At 35.9% G+C, this 21,870-nt stretch overlaps 1 protein-coding gene across 2 annotated transcripts in view; it reads left to right on the top strand.

Moving 5' to 3' along the window:
- Nucleotides 1-18,550, top strand: part of Caap1 (caspase activity and apoptosis inhibitor 1) — a 50,020-nt gene extending 31,470 nt beyond the window's left edge. The window contains exons 6-7 of one of the 2 annotated variants that reach the window (XM_051188176.1): nucleotides 2,171-2,209; nucleotides 17,612-18,550. In XM_051188176.1, coding sequence (XP_051044133.1) covers nucleotides 2,171-2,209; nucleotides 17,612-18,000 — 428 coding nt within the window. In that variant the 3' untranslated portion in view covers nucleotides 18,001-18,550. The remainder of the gene's footprint in view (nucleotides 1-2,170; nucleotides 2,210-17,611) is intronic. The other variant, XM_051188178.1, reaches the window with a different exon arrangement.
- Nucleotides 18,551-21,870: the final 3,320 nt, after the last annotated feature.

Here is a 21,870-nt window from a genome sequence, read left to right as displayed (position 1 = left end):
TTTTAGAGAGGAAATTCCTTTTGACACAACCAGATTGTAGCTATAAAGCTATATAGGTTAATAGGGCTAGTAATTTAAATGCTTTAAAAATTCTTCCCCTTACTAGACAAAAATTTATTTATTGTTCAAATATCATCTTATATTTTTCTATTCATTAAAATGATGACTTAAAAATTCTATAAAACTTGAGCTATAGGAACTCCTCAGTAGAGAGAAGCAGGTTTTTATTTTTTTTGGGGAGAAATCCTGAAGCTTGTCTTTGTTACTGATAATTGATTAACAAAGTGAAAATTTTATACTTTCTAAATTTCTTATATATATTTAATATATATCACAATCTAGAGTTTTAAAATGTATTGGTATTTATTAATATTTCTGATGCTCTTGGAAATTGTCCAGTGCTTTTTAGAAATTCTCCTGTATTAGGCTTATAAATAGCCAAACAAAATTATGTATTGGTACTTTGACTATTGAAAATCCTCACACATAGATATTGAGATTTGGTTCATCAGCATTTCTTTGTCATAGAAATACAAGCTACAAACACAATGTTTCCAGTTAGTATAATTATGATCATCTAACCCTCTTTATACTTCACATATAATTAGACCACAGTGCTATTGTGTCTTTTTTGTTTCTTTTTATTTGTGAGAGAGATTTCTATTTTGTAGCCAGGCTGGCCTTGAACTCATGAACCTCTTGCCTTTGGCTCAGGAGTGCTATGAATAGGCATATGACCACCATACAGTCAGTCTGCTGTTACCACTTTCCTTTGTTCCTAAAGTTCTTGGTATTGACTGAGTAAAGAGTATGTGAGTATGCTATTAAATTATCTAGGGGGAAATAATATCATATGAAGTATAGAAAAGGCTACAGTAAGGCAGGTTAATTCTGGTTCCAGGAGAAAAGAAGCCAGAAACTGCACTGCACAGTTTATACCACGGCTTACTTTCTAAGGAAAGATGTATTTTGACTCTGTTTAGACACCCAGAGTTCTTAAGAACTCCATTGCAATATCAATAGCCTGTTTTGCTGTGTTTTCCTGCAGTAAGTAACTCTAATCATTTGAAAACCAGCTGTAGAAAAGCCTAGAGGAAAAGAAAGGACCTAAGTAGCCATATGTCAGAAAATCTATGCATTTTGTATTTAGTTTCCTACGAAAGCATGGGAAGCACACTATTGGCAATAGGCAGACATAAAAAAGATGAGGTCAGAGTATAAAAAAAAGTAAGACTGTGTAAAACAGTGTGCTAAGATCGTAACTAACCCAAAGAAAACGGTTACATTTTCAGCATGAAGAAAATGGTTATATTTTCAGCATTTTTTGTTGTTGATGTTGTTTTTGTTTTTTCCCATGGATGAGGATGGAACCCAAGAAAGAATTCAAATGCTAAGCAAGTGGTCTACCATTGAATCAGTCCAGTTCTATCCCGTTTTAAAAGAAAACAGAAGTAAAATTGTTTTTAAGAAAATGTTCCTAAGTCAGATATAAAATGCTTTGCTGCCTAGTAGAATAAGAATGAATTATCTGGGAGTTTTATTTATGTAGAACATCTTTCAGGCATTCTAGAAAAACTGGTCTGAACCAGATTGTAAGTAACTTCATGGGATTACCTAAAAAAACCCTGCTTTATTAGGAAATAGAAATCCTGTAGGTGCAAAAAAGATAGCCCTTCCCCTTTTTTTCTAAATGAAAAAACTGTTTTCTATTTGTAATTTGTGAAACTCTGAAATATAATGCTATATCTGGAAATTTTCCTACATAGTTAGCCTTTATGCTCACAATAAGCTTATTAAAAATAAAATGTAATGGCAGGTGATGGCGGCACATGCCTTTAATCGCACCACTCAGGAGGCAGAGGCAGGTGGATCTCTGTGAGTTCTACAGAGTGAGTTCCATGACAGCCAAGGCTCTACAGAGGAACAAACCATGTCTAGAAAAACAAAAGAAAACAAAACAAAATGAAACAACATAACACTCCTTGGAAATGCATTGTTATTTTTGCTTGATCATTTAAGATTAATCATTCGTTTAGTTCTAAAGTTCATTAGACCAAAATACGAAGTAGCATTGAGTTTTCTGTTTCTTTCAGTATAAGTCTTATTATGATCTATTATTTCTATATGGAACAGACATGTAATTTAAATTACCTTTTTGATTTTTTTTCAGTTTCTAAAAGGCTGAAGTATTATTTGAGTAGTTATCCAGGTAGGACTTGGACATTCATTCACTTTCAGTTAAGTTGCTATTTCTTTGTTAAGTACTGATAGGACGTAGCATGTTTCAGACTAACAGTGCTAAGTATGAATATTGAGTTCATAAAATAATGTCTACTGTACTAATGCTAATAACTAGAGATCTACTTTTACCATGAAAACATTTAAATGCAGGTATAATATTGGTTGATTGATTCGAACTGTAGCAAAATCAAAACTTTTCTGTTAGAAATAATTCTTAATTCATTCATTTTCAGCCACAGGGTAGTTGTATAAGGAATATCAATTGCAGTTTTGTTGTTGTTTCCAAGACAGGGTTTCTCTGTGTAATATAGCCCTGCTTGTCCTAGAACTCACTTTGTAGAGCAAGCTGGCCTTGAACTCATAGAGATCAGACTCCCTCTGCCTCCTGAGCTCTGAGATTAAAGGTGTGTGTCACCAACGCCTAGCTATACTTTTGTTGTTTTAGCACACCCACATGTATGTGTATACATGAGTATGCACCTGGGTAAGCTTATTGTGAGCTTGAGATCTTAAGGTTTCCTAGAGTACGACGTATTGTATTGTTGAAAAGACTTAGTGGAGCTTTTAAAATAGACATGGAATATTTAAATTTAAAAAAATGAAGCCAGGTTTTGGTGGTGCATGCCTCTAATCCTAGCACTCAAGAGGCAAAGGCAGGCAAATCTCTGTGCGTTCCAGGCCAGCCAAGACAGGCTCCAAAACAATACAGAGAAACCCTATCAGAAAAACAAAACAAAACAACAACAAAAAAGACCATTTGTGCTATAGATGGAAAAATGAAAATTTCTTTTTAATGAAGACAATGTGTAGAAAACACTTTTAAACATTTAAACCCATCTTTAGTGGTGGTAATGGGTTATTTTCCAACAGACATATTTATGAAGATGTTCAGCAGTGTTTAAGTCTTTCATTCTTGGGCATATATGTAGCTTACAGATATTTTAACTTCAAAAATTAAGTAAAATCTATGCTTACATTACTTCTTTAAAGTTGTAATGTTAACAAAATTAAAACCACACTTTAAAAAGTGAATAGGTTAATGAGAAGAGTTGGGAGGTTTATTGTTATTAGAAAACATTTGGAAAGTTAATAGAAAAGCGGTTAGTTTGTTCTGCATTTCTCATAAGGATGGAAATATAGTAGACAAACATATCACTAGATCAAATTTGAAGTTTATTTCTAATTATCAGAAGTATTGGAAGATGCATTGGATTGTCTCCTGCCTATAATGGAAGGTGCTTGAGTGAAGATTGCAAAAACCACCACCTGGGGGCGCTGTTGTACAGCAAACTCGAGCAATGCTTGGCTGTTTGGCCTTTTTCTGGAAGTTTCTTTTAAATTGTTAGATTTTGTAAAGACCAGTGCCTACTACTACATTGTTCTTGGGCAGAGTGTTGAATATGTTTTCTTTCTTTGTTTAATAGTAGAGCAAACTATACAAACTTTTTTGCTATTATTTCTACTTTTTTTGTTGTTACATTAGAAAAAAAGGATGCTCAGTTTACTCTTCAGTCTATTTATGATTCTTTGAAATATGTTCACTGAAACATAGGTATTAAAGTAAATAACATAACCATACAGTACATAAAATTATCAGTGTCAGTAAAGTATTTGCTGTATTTTACTTGGAATCATATCCATTAATTTTTTCAAGTGAAATATGCACATAAGATTTGTGCTGTGGTTAGGCTCAAATTTTGTCATTAAATGTAGTTGGCTCTTACAGCCACAGCTTAGCCTTTGAATTCATGAGTTAATAAGTGCTAGGCAGCATTAAGGATTGCTTAACTGTGCTAGGAGTGTGGATCAGTAGTATAACACTAGCCTATCCCCAATCCTGGAAAAAAAAATGCTAATAAGAACTTCAGGATTTGAAAGTCAGGCTTTAGTAGGAACAAAATGTTTGTCAGTGGTTAAGCTATGTGGTGATAGCTTTTATTTTTAAATTAGCTTTCAGCCATTCAGGTCAGTGGCCACCAATAATGTATGCTTATCATATTTCCATAGTTATAGGAGAAAATACCAAAATTTATATAGTAAATTAATAGTATAAGCTAAGGATGTTTTAAATCTTTTTCCTTAATCTTTCTAATTGTATATGTATACATATAAAATTTTTTATATAATTATAATGGTATAAACAAGTAAGAATATAAAATATATATGCTAGAGTGTGTAAAAATGTTTTCCCTTAAGGCCTCACCCTCCCCGTGGAGTGGGTGGGGAATGAGATGGGAGGGGGGCCGGGGGCATGGGAGGGAGTGGCAACTGGAATAGATATGTAAAATAAGAAAAAATAATAATACAAAAAAAAGTTTTCCCTTATAGACAGATTAACAGACTGTAAACTATCAAAGAATTGCAGGGGCTAGAGAATGGAGAGATGCTATTAGTGGTTCTTAACCTTCCTAATGCTGTGACCCTTTAATATAGTTCCTCATGTTGTGGTGACCCTCAGCCATAAAATTACTTTTTTGTTACTTCATAACTATAATTTTGCTACTGTCATGAATTGGTAATGTAAATGTCTGATATGCAGGATATCTGCTATGACCTTCCCCCAGGGAGTTGAGACCCACAAGTTGAGAAGAAGCAAGTTGTTTAGCAGATAGACAAAGGGGTGAAAGTGTCAATGAAGAAGTTTTTTTTAATCTCACATTAAGTTCTAGACGTCTATAGTATAGCATGTTGAGTGGACTCTTGAAAATGGCTGAGAGAATAGATTCCAAATGTAGTATGGGGTAGTGATATTGTAGCTACAATACATAGGTATGACAAACACTATGCTATGTCTCTTTTGCCTGCCAGTCACATTTTAAAACTTGGAAAATAATTGATAATGGCTTACTTATTTTTTATTTCTAAAATTTTTAAAGTTATATAAAAATAATCTGTCATTTAGCAGAAGAGTTAAGTATAAAACTTGGTGAGGTCGTTTGAATTCTTAAGATGAGTGAGAGGAAAAAAAACAAAAACCCAACTAATTCTTGATCTTGCTGCAATTGTTGGTCTAATGGGGTCCTACATTAGGAGATACTAAAATAGGTAGATAGAGATTATGAACAAAGATCCTAAAGAAGTGGATTTGCAGTTACAGAGGCATCCAAGAACCAACTGAGGGAGTGCATGTTTGTAACCCTAACATTGTGGGCTGAGGCTGCAGGAGAACAAATTCCAGGCCAGCCTGGCCTAAATAGCAGGACCCTATCTCTAAAAAGAGACAAAAGGGTGAGTTTTAGTAAAAAGGACTTTACAAGCATAAATGGAAACAGTTGTGGAAAGTTATGGAAACTCAGATGCCACCAGAGGTGTTTATTTTTGACAGGAATGAAAAGAGAAGGGTCATCAGCTAATGCAGTAGCTTTGTTGCCTGTGTGTTTTAAATCTCTTCCTTGTATGTGTTGCCACAGAAATCTCTGGATTGGCAAATCCACTCCTTCTTAGAAGACCTGCGTGCGTTTGTGGTGTGAGTGTTAAAGAGCTGTAGGAGACTGAGAAGAAAGTTGTACAAAGAAGTCTGGAGTTGGGAGCACAGGGGTGTGTGTATTATTTTGTTTTTAAAAGCCATATCTACTTCTTTTCTCCTGAGCTCTTGTTTTATGTTTTTACTGACTTTAACAAGTAAGTAGTCATGCAGATTCTGTGAACTTAATAACATCTTTAAAGGTTGGTCAAGTAAGAAGAGATTGTGGCATAGGCCAACCTGGTAAGACCTATATAGGCAAGACCCTGTTCCTTCCCACCCCGAGAAAAAATAATTGTACTCTTTTTTCATTTCTTTGAACTTTTTTACACATCATTTCCAGAAATGGAAGCAATGTTCTTCCTACTTTAAATAATTGTGATTGTTTTTCTTACTATTGTATCTCACTATGTAGTTCTGCTCACCTGGAACTCATTATGTAGACAAGGCTAGCCTAGAACTTAGAAATCTAATTTCTTCAGCCTCTCAGATACTAGTATTAAAGGCTTGTGCCACCTAGCTCAGCCTCCCTTAAATTGTTTGTTATTTTTTTTTCTTGGTATGGCATATGTGCATTTGTGTATGCATAGTCACATGTGAGTGGTCACGTGTGTGTGCCTGCGTTTATACGTCTCATATATTCCTTTATTATTTTGCACACTTTAGTTATTGAGGCGAGGATCTCTTAGTTGAACCAGTAGCTCACTGATTGGCTAGATTGGGAGCCAGCTTGTTCTGGAGATTGCCGTTTGCCTCCTGTGCAGCCACCATGCGTGGCTGCTATGCCTGCCTGGCTTTGAAAACATGGATTCTGATGATCCAAACGTTGGTCCTCAGGCTTATTTGATAAGCCTCCCAGCTCCTTTCCCACTTTTTAATGCATCTCTTCCTATGGGCAATAGTTGAATAAAATAATGAAATTTATATTTTGTATTGTTAATTAATTTTTGTATCTTTTGAAGTGTAAGAATTTTCTACATTAAAAAGTAAATTGTCAAGAAATTTGTACACATAATGTCTTACCCTTTTAATATTGGAGCTAGGGTTATAGTATGTATTCTACCTCAGCCTCTAAATATTGGGATTATAGGCTTGGGCCACTGTGCCTGGCTTGTTTCATGGAGAAAGAAATCACAGAAGGTTTGATTCACTATATTGAGAAATGTTTACTTCCTTGTTTCTTTAAATTATGTCCATTTTAAGCACATAATTCTATGATATGTTTCCTAAGATTCTTTTTTAAATTTTTTTTATTTAAATTAGAAACAATCTCAGTTCCCTCTCCCATCCTTCCATGCCCCCACCACCTCGCCCCTCCCGCCAATCTACCATCCACTCCCAGGGCAAAGTGAGGCCTTCAATGAGGGATCATCAAAGTCTGTCCCATCATTTGGGGTAGGGCCTAGGCCTTCCCCCTTGTATTTAGGCTGAGAGAGTATCTCTCTGTGGGGAAATGGGCTCCCAAAATCCATTCATGCACTAGGGATAACTACTGGTTCCACCACAAGAGGTCTCTCCTAACTGTCAACCGTATTCAGGGGACTTGGTTTGGTTCTATGCTGGTTCCCCAGCTATCCAATTGGGGTCCATGAGCTTCTGCTTGCTCAGGTCACCTGTTTCTGTGGGTTTTCCCAGCATGGACTTGACCCCTTTGCTCATCGCTCCTCCCTCTCTACGGCTGGATTCCAGGAATTTGGCTCAGTGCTTAGCTGTGCGTATCTGCTTCTGTTTTCATCATCTACTGAATACAGGCTCTATGATGGCGTGTAAGGTAGCCATCAATCTCATTATAGGGGAAGGGCATTTAAGATAGCCTCTTTCCTATTGTTTAGATTCTTAGTTGGGCTCATCCTAGTATTATCTCTGGACATTTCCCTAGTACCAGATTTCTCTCTAAACCTATAATGGCTCCCTCTATTAAGGTATCTCTTTTCTTGCTCTCCTCTATTCATCCCCCTACTCAATCTTCCTGATCCCTCTTGTTCTCCTCCCCACTCCTCTTCTCCCCTCTTCTTTCTCCTCCCTCTCTCCCCCGTGCTCCCAATTTGTTCAATAACTCTTATCCCTTTCCCTTTTTCCGGGGACCATGTATGTCTCTCTTAGGGTCCTCCTTGTTTCTTAGCTTCTCTGGAGGTGTGGATTGTAGACTGATGATCCTTTGCTCTATGTCTAATATCCATATATGAGTGAGTACATACCATGTTTGTCTTTTTATGACTGGGTTACCTCACTCAGAATGGTTTCTTCCAGTTCCATCTGTTTGCCTGCGAATTTCAAGATTCCATTGTTTTTTTGTTTTGTTTTGTTTTTTCTGCTGAGTAGTACTCCATTGTGTAAATGTACTGTATTTTTTCCATCCATTCTTGGAATGGATGCTTCCAAGTTCTGGCTATTAGAAAGAATGCTGATATGAATATAGTTGAACAGATATCCTTGTTGTATGAATGTGCATCCTTTTTTTGGGTATATGCCTTAGAGTGGAATTGCTTTATCTTGTGGTAGACTGATTCCCATTTTCCTGATAAACCACCATACTGATTCCAAAGTGGCTGTGAGTTTGCACTCCCACTAACTATGGAGGAATACGCCCCTTCTTCACATCCTCTCCAGCATGAACTGTCTTTGGTGGTTTTGATTTTAGCCATTCTGACAGGAGGAAGATGGTATCTCAGAGTTGTTTTGATTTGCATTTCCCTGATGGCTAAGGATGTTGAACAATTTCAGCCATTTTAGATTCCTCTATTGAGAATTCTCTATTTAGTTCTGTTCCTCACTTTTTAATTGGATTATTTGGTGTTTGGTGACTAGCTTCTTGAGTTCTTTGTATATTTTGGAGACCAGCCCTCTGTCAGATGTGAGGTTGGTGAAGATCTTTTCCCATTCTGTGGGCTGCTGTTTTGTCTTGTCGAGTGTGTCTTTTGCCTTACAGAAGCTTCTCAGTTTCAGGAGGTCCTATTTATTAATTGTCAATCTCAGTGTCTGTGCTACTGGTGTTATGGTTTCCTAAGATTCTTAAGGCTGTTATTTCAGAGGCTGCACAGCACAAATTTCTAGCAGATATTTGGATCCAGTTTGGTAAAGTGGGTACTTTAAGTAGTTAAACACTTCTCACTTCAGTCTAATTGGTAGGTAGGACCATGGATGTATACCACTGCACTTGTCTTAGATGTTCTTTGTTGTGTACAGGTACATGTTTGTACATGTGTGGGTATGTGGGCATCAGAGGTGAACCTTCAGGTGTTGTTTTTCAGGTTTCACTCTCCTTCATTTATTATGAGACAGGGTCTCTTATTTGGCATGGAGCTTGCCAGTTAGGTTAGACTGACTGGCCAGGAAGCCCACAGACACCTACCTTTGTCTGCCTCCCTGATTTTGGGATTACAGGTGCATTTGCTATCATGACTAGGTTTTGTTTTTTTAAAGCTTGGGTTATAGGGACCTGGATTATAGGGATAGAGCTTAGGTGGTCATGCTTACATGATACTTTACCAGAGGAGCAGCTATCTCCCAAGTCTATGGCTATTTCTGAAAGTGACTTACAGTCTTTAGTTCTGCTGAGACCTTTGAATTATCAAAGAGCACATTAATAGGTGGCCCAGTACCAAATGGTCTGCCCTGAAAACATACATACAAGTAACATATAGACAGAGCAAGGTGTATTTATGTATTTAGGAGTATATGTGTATATACATATACATGATTAATATATAAATGCATATAACAACAATTAGTGAAAAAGAGTACATGAATTTGTAAAAGAGCAAAGAGGGATATGTAGGAGGGTTTGGAGGGAGGAAAGGGAAAATGATATAATTATATTGCAGTCTCAAAAAAGAAAACAATTTTTTAAATGTTTTTTAGAAAAATAATTTATTTGCTTTTATTTCATATACATTGGTATTTTACCTCCATATATGTCTGTGTGAGAGTGTCAGATCTTGGGGTTAGATATAGTTGTTAGCTGCCTTCTAGGTACTGGGAATTGAACCCACGGCCTTTGGAAGAACAGTCATCCTCTTAATTAATGAGCCCTTAAAATGAGTTTTAAGTATCTTTTGGTTTGTATATTTTAAAACTTTAGAACCCATCTTTTCACCTAACACATTTACTACTAGGCACTAGGGCTAAAGAGATAAATAAAATGTTCCTGGTCAGCTGGGCGGTGGTGATGCATGCCTGCATGTATTTAATCTCAGCACTCAGGAGGCAGAAGCAGGTGAACCTTTGTGAGTTTGAGGCCAGCCCTCTATTTGTATTCAGGTCCTATTTTCCTATTTATTTATTTATTTATTTATTTTGGATAATTATCTCCTACTAAGCCATTCTGTCCCTTTCTTGTGATCTGTTGCTACCAACTAAGTCACTGCTTTCTGCTCATCCTGACGCCTAACTGCATTTGACACATTGACGAGTTTCCTTTTCTCAGTATTGTCTTCCTTCCCTTCTCCTGATGTTTGAAGAATAAGTGCCTCAGGACTTTGAACTTTTCTGACATTCCAGCAATGGTGATCTTAAGTACTCCTAAGACTGACAGACAGCAGGAAAGCCTGGCTTGCTTTCAGCACTCCAAGAGTACTTGTCTGTGCTTTTGGTGTTTGCTCTCTAGTTTATCAAATGGGTTTTCCATATGCCAGTTATGTTTTGATCAAATGTTATCTGGCCTGTCTGAAGTAGTTAGCTTGTTTTCCCCTTTCCTGAGCTCATAGACCCAATCTTCCTCTAGGAAGATTTACTGTCATGTTTACTGGGCTGTAGTTTCAAAGAAGTCATCTTCTTTTGATAACTAGCACTGTGCTGCTTTATTATAAATGGAAATCTGTCAGTTGTGACTGGGTTTCAATACTTGTGAATCAGATGTCTACGTTTGAGACTTAAGTTCATTTATTTAAGTAGCAAACTGTTTAGGTAAAACCAAAACCAAAACCAAACAAACAGCTCCAAATCTGTGAAGTGCCCTAGTCAGCTGCTTGTCTCATCTCTTCTTGGCATAGAACGGATCAGTACCTGATTCCTACCACCATTGCCTATTAAATTCAGTTATTGTTTACAACTTGAGGTTTACAACTTAGGGGTACCCACATGTTAACTGGCCATGGTCCTTACTCTTAAGTAACTGCCTACCTTGTAGTACTTTACATCTGATTATTTTATTTAAATGGAGTTTAAATTAGACAGGTTTATTTATGTCTTTGGATCCTTTAAGTCTTCAGTACTAGTTCATAGAAATTGGACTTAGTCAGTTTTTTTGAACAGGAAAGGAGATAGATGGATAAAAGTGGTATGTGCTCATGTGTGTTCAAGGTTATCGAGGTTATGAGTGGCATTGTGTGGATGTGCAGATCAGAAGGCAGCTTGTAGGTATCTGTTTTCTTCTTCCACCTGTGAGTACTGAGGATTAAACTCAGGTCATTAGTCATCCTAGGTGTAAATCGCCTTTTCTAGTTGAACCATCTCACAAAATGTTCTAGCGTTGTAGTAGTATTGGTTTCTTTTACCTGCTGTTCCAATGCTTCCTGAGAAAAGTATGTTGTTTCTGAGCTTGTTTTTTCTTTTGGTCCCTTTGTTTTCTCCTTAGTCTTTGGCTTTGTTTTTATTACATGTGTAAGAAGGCTTTATACCAGTCTTCTATATTGATGAATGATTATGGCCTTATGGCCTCTCTAAAATGTGGTCGTAATAGTCACTTCTCTGTAGGTCACATTTCTTTTGATATTTCATAATTTGGGTGATGTTTATAGTTTAACAGAGAGCCTCTTTTACACCCCTAAGCCGTCCTTCCCCATGAGAAGTATGCTTTCTCTCTGACTAGTCTAGGAAAACAAACAAACAAATCCAAAACCCATGGGATACTTTTGTGATTTCCACCTTCATTTTAAGGTGATAATTCCCAACCCCCCCCCCCTCCATGAGTTCCCTCTACTTCTTTATGTCTCTTGAGGAAAGACTGAGGGTGGAAAGAACTGATAATGGTCATTAATTTTCCTACTTCTTCAATGGAAATAATGGTTGTATGTTCAGTGAAATACTCTGTCACTTTTTAGCATACTTATAATAATTGTGTTTGCTTTATGAGTTTATAAAAAGGACTTATATTTTTATGCATTGGGATCTCACTTATCTCCCCATCCTCTTGCATCCTCCCTCAGCCCTTGCAACCTACCCCCCACCCCAAAACAAGACAGAATTTTAAAGAACACCGAAAACCAACCAACCAACCACCCACCCACCCAACCAACCAACCAACCAACCAACCAACCAACCAACCAACCAATCACCAACCAACCAACACCCCCCCACACACACACACACGAGATGCTGTAGTGTGTCCCACTGAGTCATACTTTAGTCCACACATCTTTACTGTTGAGTGTTCATTGCAATGATTCATTCATCTAGTTCAAGGCCTCTGGCTTCTGATGCATTATCTATATGGGCCCTCACTGGGACTCCTTGTATATTCTGTTATTGTTCTGTGTTGTAGAGGGCCTGCAGTTTTAGATCTGTAGGTTTGGCCCCTTCACATGCTCCTGTAATGCTCCTGTATTTCATGGATGAGGTAGATGTTTAGGTGGGCTAATTCATAGCTCTGTTTCTGGGTGGTAGCTGGGTTGGTCAGCCTGCCAGCTTTCCCTTGTCATCACCACCCTGGAGAACTCTCCAGTACTACCCAGATTAGCCCACCCAGTGCAGTCTGCAGCAAGGAGTAGGGTCAGCTCTCTTATTCTCAAGGCCTCAGGTGTGGCTCACACTATCAGGGCCAGCTCTATTGCCTTGCTATCCTTTGCCCTTGTTTCTGATTGTTTTACAATGATGTATAACTATTTTGACAGTGCTTTCTTGAATTCTGTACCTATTTCAGAAGTCTTTTAACTTTTTCCTTTCCTTCTTCTTTTTCATTTTCCCTCCCTCCCTCCCTCTCTCCCTCCCTCCCTCTCTCTTTCTCTCTCCTCTTTTTAATAGTACTGGGTTTCTATTCAGAGCCTTTCGTAGGCTAGGCCAGTACTTGCCATTGGAATGTACCCCTAACTCTAGAAACTTAATTGAAACAACTTCATTGTGGGGTTTTCTTTTCTTTCTTTCTTTCTTTTTATTTTTTTCTTTTTGTTTTGCTTAGGAAGGACTCATATTTACTTGTCTTCTCTTCAGTTAATTTACGTTTTGTGCTATTTTTTAGGTATTTCTTTCCTGTGTGACTAGTTGCCATTTGTAGGAATTTGGATGGCTGTATAAATACTCCCTCTTTTAGGCTTTGTCTCTTGGCTTTATGTAATAATGCACTATCAGAAGGTTTCATAGGCAGGTTAGCCTTTCATGTTACAAATAAGAATTGAATTAACAACTAGAATATAATAAGATCTTATGAGTGTTAAATGTGCTAATATAACTTAAAATAACCTTTTAAATTTTTATGAGTCACACTGTGATGTAACTCATGTGATGTTGTCAGTGGTTTTTTTGTGTTTATTTGCATTATTGACTGTTCTATCTAAACACTTATGAAAAATCAAGTTTATGACATGAAATGTTTTCCTCTTACCTAATTTCATAAAACCTTGCAGTTTTCAAGCAGTGACATTTGTTGCAGATTATTGTAACATATAAGTATTGCATTTTAGCTTTTTCTGTTCTATAGTATAGCCCTTTTATTTATACCCATGGTTATTACTTGTATGAGTGTCTTTTAGTGCATTTTCAATGTTGGAGATTGAACCTATCTTTGGCCCAGAGGTATACGTTAAACTGAATTGGTTAATTTTCTTCTCCTTTGCAATAAAATGTTTGAATAGTATAAGGTGTTGTGTTTAGTTGTCAAATATTTAGCCTTTATGCTTTTATCCCATTCTCAAATCTGTAGTCATCAAATAAGATGAACAAGTATTTCTCTGTTAAATCAGGGTATTCACCTGTGTCAGTGATTAATTTGAGTAATGATTGGTTAATATTTCTGTCTAGATCCTGAGTCTAGATGAATTGGTTTATTATTTAAAACTCTTTAGCACTCGTGTTCAGAGTTTGGAATATGAATCAAACAGGTAGGACAGAAAGAAGATAGCAAGGAAATGAACAAACAAGAAATTGTGAAAGCATATGTACCAGAGGACAGTGTAATAGGATGTACATTGGCACGAAATTGGCTACAGCATCAACCGTAAGAGAAAAATGCTCAGGGAATCCATATACTCTTTATTAATTTTTACTATTTTTTTCATTTCCACTTTGTTTTCCTAGCACTATAGTTTAGCCAAGCTCTTAAAGTCCTTTATTCCTTTCTCATAATCAGTTCTCCCCACTATTTATATTGCTTTTCTCTGAAGAGCTCTATAAAGTCTGTAATATGAGGGGTCACCCATCTTACTGGAGGAGCAGAGTTAATATAAGGGATATATCACAGACTCTGTTTCCTGTGAATAAAGTTAATTATTCTGCAGCTCTGTAACATCAGCAAGTTGGGTCTCATTTTTCTTGAGTTTTTTTTCCCCCTGCACTATTTTTGATTATTTTTATTGCATATGTGATATTTTAATTCAGGTTTATTTGTATTTTTCTTGTTTGATTTTAATAACCTTTGTTTATAACGTGCATACATCAAACCTTTTAAAAAGATCTTTAATAAAACTTGAGTAATTAACTGGACTTAACTACTAGTGCTTTTGTAAAGTCCAAGTGTGTAATTAGCTTACAAACTGAGTTTGAGGATTCTTACCATAATTCATAGTACATGAATATGTCTATTATGAGTAAAGTTTGAACATAAATTCTGAATAGTAATTCTAAAGCTTTATTAAAGGAGATATCACATCATCTGTTCAAGCTCTTTCTCTAGACTAGATTTTATTTAAAAGAATAGAAATAGTTTACATTTTAGATTGTTACTATAAGAGTCTTGGAAGTTTATGTGTAAACTTGAAGGTGGGTCTTTGTGGATTTCTTACATGACAAATTGACACTCACTTTGCCCTGAAAATGAGTTTGTGAGTGCATACACACACACACACATACATACACACACTTGTATGTATATACACATCCATAGTGGGAGTACAGAAGGATATGACACATAATCACACAATTTTAGGGACTTTGAATGAGGCATTTAAGATAATCACTGCTTTGAAAAGTATGTATAAGCTTTACCTTTTCTTCTTTGTGAAACATGAGAAAAATCTTTACAAGTTCCCACTGCTGAGAAACGATGGAAGCAAATTATTCTGGGAATGTGTCCATATATTTTCAGGTGATGATTTAAAAATGTGAGTTACTGACTGGCTCTACTGAAATGATGAAAAATTAAATAATAGGCTAAAATGATATACCTCCAAATAATGACTTCTACAAGTTATTTATTTTTAATTATGTGAAAAAGAGCACAAATCATTTAGGTGTGTAATGTTACAGAGTTTTGATACTTACAGTATACTTACAGTGAACAGATGCCACCTATGAATGCCTTCAGCAAAGTGGTGTTGTAGAGAACTCATTACCTAGACTCCATAATTTTGAATGTGAACAGAGAACATCAAATTTTGTTAGTGATATGTTAGTGATAGAATAGATTTAATAGAACAGATTTATTGTTGATAGAAAAGAAAGGTATAAGTCAGTATAACCATGTCCATTTAAATGTTTGAGATGCACTCAAAAAAGGCTTTCTTCATTAGGTTTTTGTTCTTTGTAATTGAGACTGGATGTATGAACATTTTGATCCTGAATCTCTGGTGGTCCTGATTTTATAAAGCATTTTACAGTGTAAGCTCAGGGTAATGACTCTAGCTATGGTTGCATCTTATATAAGCCTGCTTTAAAAATTATTTAGATTAAGTGAATGTGTGTGTAGCTTTGTGCTTCTTGGCCCCAGAAAGGTATTCAAAAACCGTCTTCCTCCTGACGGGGATAAAGAATATGTTACGATTTGAGTGTGAAATGTCCCCACAGACTCATGTGGTGTACCCTTAGTCCCACATGGATGCTGTTTGGGGAAGTTGTTGAACTTTTAAGTGCCTCATCATTGGAAGTAGGCCACTGAGGGTTTATCCCAGGTGATATCCCAGGAGATCTTTGGCCTTCCGGCTGGCTGTTTTCTCTTCCTGTTTATCATGTAACCATGGACTGATATCTCTGAAACTATAAGTTAAATTCAGTCTTTCCTCTCATAAGTTGTTTCAGGCATTCTGTCATAGTGTGACTGACTTAGCTCCATGTTTCCAGGCCTGCTGTGACACAGCAGTGGCAGTGGGAGCATGTAACAGAAGCTGTTCCCGTTGTGGTAGGCAGGAAGCAGAGAGAACAGATGAAACAATGAACAGGGAAGTCAGGGCAAGATACTCTGTAGCATCCACCTTTGCAAACTACTCCCATGGCTAGGCATTGTGTCTACAGCCCCTCATAATAAAATCTCCCCCGGCTGGACAGTCACACAAGCTGGTCAGTAACATTTTATATTCATTACTTAATGTTCTGTTCAGGGCCCCCAAAGACTCATAGCCATTGTATAATACAAAACACAGTCTATTTCTAGACCTGCCAAAGTCTTAACAGTTTCAACATTGTCCAAAAGCCTAAGCCCACCTCCTTCTGAGGGGCGGCTCAGAGGGATCCTAATCCTGCTATGCATTGCTTGATATCCTGGACCTCTCTTGGTGGAAGCCTTCATGACACTGTGGCTTATGTATTCTGCACACAACCAGTTTGATTGCAGATGACTCCAAATCTTCCACCTGAACATTGATTTTTTTTTTTTTTTCTTCTTCTTCTTTTTGAGGCGTTGTACAGCAAAGCACATGCTTTCTTATGCTTGGTTTTTTTTTTTTTTTTTTTTTTTTTAAATCTCAAGTTAGAATATTTCTATCAAACTTTTTTGTAAGAAGAATTACTCATTTTGTTGTAACCTTTACTTGCTGTTTAGAATTCTTGCTTCTTTGAGGAGATAACATGAAATGCTCTATAGAATTTATTAAAATTACAACTCTTACACATTCTACTTGTGGCAACAAAAATATATGTTGACTGGTTTTCTACTTTAATTTTGGAGTTGGAAGTGGTTTTGTAATTAAAGTAATATGGGTTAAGGTTGGTAGAGTATGTGTTATGAAACACATGAAGTAAAATTTTTTTTTTTCCTGGTCATTCTGTTAACAGTTGTTTGCATTTGCTATTCAGTATTTTATAAATAAGTTTTATTCTCAAACCAAAAGTTTGAGAATTAATTTTTTAAATAAAAAACACGCTTGTTACTTAAAATTTAAATAAACTAGGATAATAAATGAGCACTCAAAATTGTATCTAAAGTTAGGTAATGGCTAGTGCCAATTACTTGAGCATGATAATCTACATTTAGATTAAATTCTTGACATCAGGGTTTTATTACATTAAAATATTTATATACCAATTTTATTAATTTATTGATTCAGAACCAAGTGCTTGAGTAAGAGAGGGTTTGGGATAAGTGATGTACGCAATATTTAGCTTCCTGGTGACATTTTTTTCCTTTTTTCTAGTCTTCAAAGCAAAGTGTATCCTCTAAGGTGAAATTGTATTTACCCAATAATGCTCTATTTAAAAGGTTTTCAACATGAGCCTTCATTTTGTAATCTATAAACTCCATTGTGTTATAAAACATTATGACATTTTAATTAGGAAAATTGATCAAGGGAACTCTCTCTGATAGACCAAGTTTCCTAATAGTCTGTGTTTCAACATATTGGGATGAAAACTACTCTAGGATTTACATGAGATATAATTTGTTTTTCAAGTTGAAGAGTCAGGGAAGAAGTGAGTGCAATAGGGATGAACTTGGGCCTTTGTAGTGGGGTAGGTCAGGGCAACCCCTTCATCATAAGTAAATGGAATGTTGACCCGGAACTTTGGGTTACATGGTTCTCCCCCACCCCCTTCTTTTGTTTGTTTCAGGCAAAGGGGAAGATAGTGATGTACTCAGTATAAATGCAGATGCTTATGACAGCGATATAGAAGGCCCATGCAATGAAGAAGCCACTGCCACTGCTGCCGCTGCCGCTGCCGCTGCCGCTACTGCTGCTGTTCCCGAACTCCCAGAAAGCACAGTCCGGGGTGAAGCTGGTCAGATAGATGACCTGGAGAAAGATATTGAAAAAAGTGTGAATGAGATTTTGGGACTGGCAGAATCTAGCCCAAAGGAGCCCAAAGCGGCCACTCTGACTGTTCCTCCACCAGAAGATGTCCAGCCTTCTGCCCAGCAACTGGAACTTCTAGAACTTGAGATGAGGGCAAGAGCAATTAAGGCTCTCATGAAAGCTGGTGATTTAAAAAAGCCAGTCTAGTTTTCTGACTTCAATTTTGTGTGTGTTTGAATGAAGCCATGTCATATAATTTTGTATCTGACATTTATTTGGGGGTCTCATGTGATACTTCTCCTGTAAAACTTATTAGGTAAACTCATCTTAGACTGAAATTATATATATTTTTTACTTTTATATTATAGATTATAGTGTGTTTAAATTCATGGCAAATATAGCTGGATACCCTGAATATTTCTTTTAGTTTTGTCTGTAAATTGATATTTTAAAAGCCAACAAGAAAGAGTCAGTATATTTTTTTTTCTTTGTCTTTAAGTTTGGCCAGCAAACTCAAAAGCTTTAAGAAAGATTGACCAAGCATGTTTCTCTTAAGGCTACCTGTATTTTTCAATAGAATATTAAATTATTGCTCCTAGATTTGGTAACAATTTATGAACTTTACTTTTGTGTGTATATAATTTTAAGATATGTACTGTTTGAGGATGCCTTTTGTGGATGTGAGTTTCTAGCTAAAACTAATTAACTGTTTTGTTGTAAGGCTCAAAGATCTGAATTTGCTTTAAAAGCTTTTTTTTTTTTATATTAAAGAAAAAACTCAAGTGAAGATTATTTTTTTAGCAATGTAAACTTAATTTGTTCATGTTTAATTCCAGCAGCAAGCCATTCTGACATATGTTTGGTCTTTTGGGAGTATTTTATTCACAGTTTTTTTCTTCAATTAAAAAAACCAAATTTTCATTTACATTCCAAGCTTTCAGAAAAAGGATATTATATTAAAATACAGGGTTTCATTTGATGTCATTGTTTGAAGATCTGATGTATAGCTCCATAAATCAAAATAATAAAAGGCTATTATTCTGGATATGAAGACTTGATACTTTTCCAAAAGCAAAATTGACTTTAAGAACCTTTGATAAGTTGATGTTGTAATTAAGCTAATTTTGTATACTTTATAATAAACAAATTAGCATCTTGCCACAATTAAAGATACCGTTTGATTCATTACTACTTACATTTGTTTGATACCAAAATAAATTTTGGTAGGCACCTTAAAATAAATGACCTCTTTTTTTTTTTTTTTTTTTCCTAAAATAGAAATTTAGAGCTGTTTTATATTTGCCAACAAATGTTTTGATATATTTTATTTGTAAGCTATGCTCTAGTGATGTAATATAGAAAGCCTCTTCACACAATTTGCATGGATTGTCTTTGATTAGCTGACTTAATTATATGTTGATTTTTTGAGAGGTTTTAGGTGTACAGAAGACAAGTTTATAAAGCATTAGTGTTACTGATGGTTTTATTGCTCCTGAACACATCTTTAAATAATCCTTTTATTTTCCCCCCTCTGAATTTAATGAATCCCAGAAATCTTTGTTACATGAAATATTTCTCGTAGTCAGGAAACGTGGGTATGATCTCAGTAGTGTGCTCTCATGTCAGTGCTTCTTATGAACACGCTTTGGTTAGAGTGAAGTAATTTCATTCTAACATAAATGTTAAAATAATGAAGCAGTACACAAAAAGTATTATTGCTTAACTAATTATAAAACAGCAGTTTTCATTCTGTGTGATTAAATATACAAGAGCAGAAAAATCTCTTGATACTGCTCATAAAGCTTTGTGTGTCTGTCTTATTTGGTGTATTCAATGTAGAGGATATTTGAAGTAGAATATGTGTAAGAAAGAATGAGCTAGACATATTTAAGATTATTAGATGCCCACTTTAAAAAAATCCAAACAAACTTGTTTTCATTGAAGTATTAAGAGCTTTCTGAAAATGATTGGCTGTAAAAAATAAGAACTTTTGTATTAGAAATGTGCTGTAATGGAAAAATAACATGTAATTCTGCTATCACATAACCCTCAACTCAGGGACAGTTACTGAATATCTCTAAGGAGATTTTGAGCATGAAATAGACTGATAAATGAAGATGTGAGAACTATCTCTTTATATATATATATATATATAATTCTTATATAAAATGACATTTATCTTGTAAATAAGTTAAAAAATGCCAAGTTTTCCATTTAATGTCAAATAGTTTTAACATGACAGGAAAGACTGGCCCTCTTACTGTCCTTCTGCTTCCTGTTCTCCAGTGATGGGGCCTAATGGTATGTGCCACTATGTCTGGCTTTAACTCAAATCTTGAATGCTGTGTGGCAGATGGTGATGGGTTCTTAGCATTAGTGAGTAGTTATCCTAAGTGCCTTTTTGTAGAATGCTAGCTTAAGATTACTAGGCTGTATATTATAAGTCTTTTCTCAAAACTTGTTTTGAGTCAAACATTAGATCCCAGGCCATGATCACCTATCTTTATAAGGGAATTCTCCATTGTTTGAACACTAATACAAATTATAGTAATGTACACATTTTTATTTCCATTTGCAAGCTGGACACACATTTATAAATCTGCAATTTAGACAGCTTCAAGATATTGAAATTTCTCAGTTCTATTTATTCATAAAATGTTGGAAAAGAAACCTTTTTTTCCTTGACCATGCCTGTTTGTCTTATGAACTAAAAGATCAGTGCTTTAATTAAAACTTCATCCTTCATTGTTTTTATATTTTTTCCATTTTACTTGTCAGTTTATTGCAAGATAGTATAATAAGTTACAAGTGTAGACTATAACTTGGTCATTTTAGTCAGCCAACAAATTGCTGCAAATTGCTTGTTCAAAAGCCATGACCAAACAACTTCATGTGCACATCAAGGATCTGAAGAACCTTATTGGGCAAGATTTGTCACTGTAATTTCAATAGCCAGAAATACAGGAAGATTTTTGTTACATAGGCAAGTTCCCACTTAGTGAACTATTTCTGGTTATCTCAATTAAGATAGACAGGAACAGTGCATTTGACAGTTGTCTCCTTTCCCTGATGTGTAGAGATGTTCTGCATCATATTTTCACCCAGTTTATCATGTGGTCTTAGTCCTTTTGCCACAACATGTCCTGTACAGAAATATGATTCTTTACCTTCTATACTGTGTGGCTGTGTACCTATACTCTATAAAGTCATTGCTGGTAAGTGAGCTCCAAGGCCATGGTAATGTTCTTCTGAATATCAGAGGCAGTCCTGCTTCTGAATTAGTGTTTGCTGTGCTTTCTCCATGCCTGTTATATCCTGAATACCTTTGATGGTTACTTGCTTTACTTCTACTTGAACAATTATTTTTGCTTACCCAATTTATCAATAAATTCTCCCAAGAGAGGCACTATAATTTTTAATCACATAGACGATTAACCCTACAATTGATGTGCTAGAGAAGATCTCTAGATTAATTACATTTATTTCTTTGGATAGAAAATGCAAAATAAGTCATTTCCAAGTATGGAGGGCCTTGTTACAGCAGTTTCAGGATAAAGGAACTGGAAGAATTCCTCGGGGACCAGCCCTGTATTCAAGAAGAGGCAGTAGATAGGCAATACCACTGATCCTAAGTTGTCTCGTGTTATTCAAACTATGTTGTAGCAGGCAATACCACCCAGAACAATAAATGGGCATCTAGCTTCCTATTTTTACATTTTTTAATCTTATGACCAAGTAGACTTTTAAAGATTGATTTTTTTTTTCAGTTTTATATTTGTGTGTATGTAAGTGCAGGTGTCTGCAGAGCCCCTGGAGCTAGAGTTACAGGCAGCTGTGAGCACCTTTATGTGAATGCTCAGAGTCCAGCTCAGATAATTTCAAGAGCAGTGTGTACTCTAACCACTCAACCACCTCTCCAGTCCCAAGTAAACTTTTTAACAAACATTTTTAATTAAAAATTTATTATTTTTTGTCTGGGACGCACGGTAGTTTTGTGTGTGTGTGTGTGTGTGTGTGTGTGTGTGTATGAGAGGAGTCACTTATCTCCATCTACCCTGTGGGTTCTGGGAATTGAAT

The sequence above is a fragment of the Phodopus roborovskii genome, unplaced genomic scaffold (genome assembly GCF_943737965.1).
Source record: "Phodopus roborovskii unplaced genomic scaffold, PHOROB, whole genome shotgun sequence".
Taxonomy (NCBI): Eukaryota; Metazoa; Chordata; class Mammalia; order Rodentia; family Cricetidae; genus Phodopus; species Phodopus roborovskii.
This window is presented reverse-complemented; position numbering and strand designations above follow the sequence as displayed.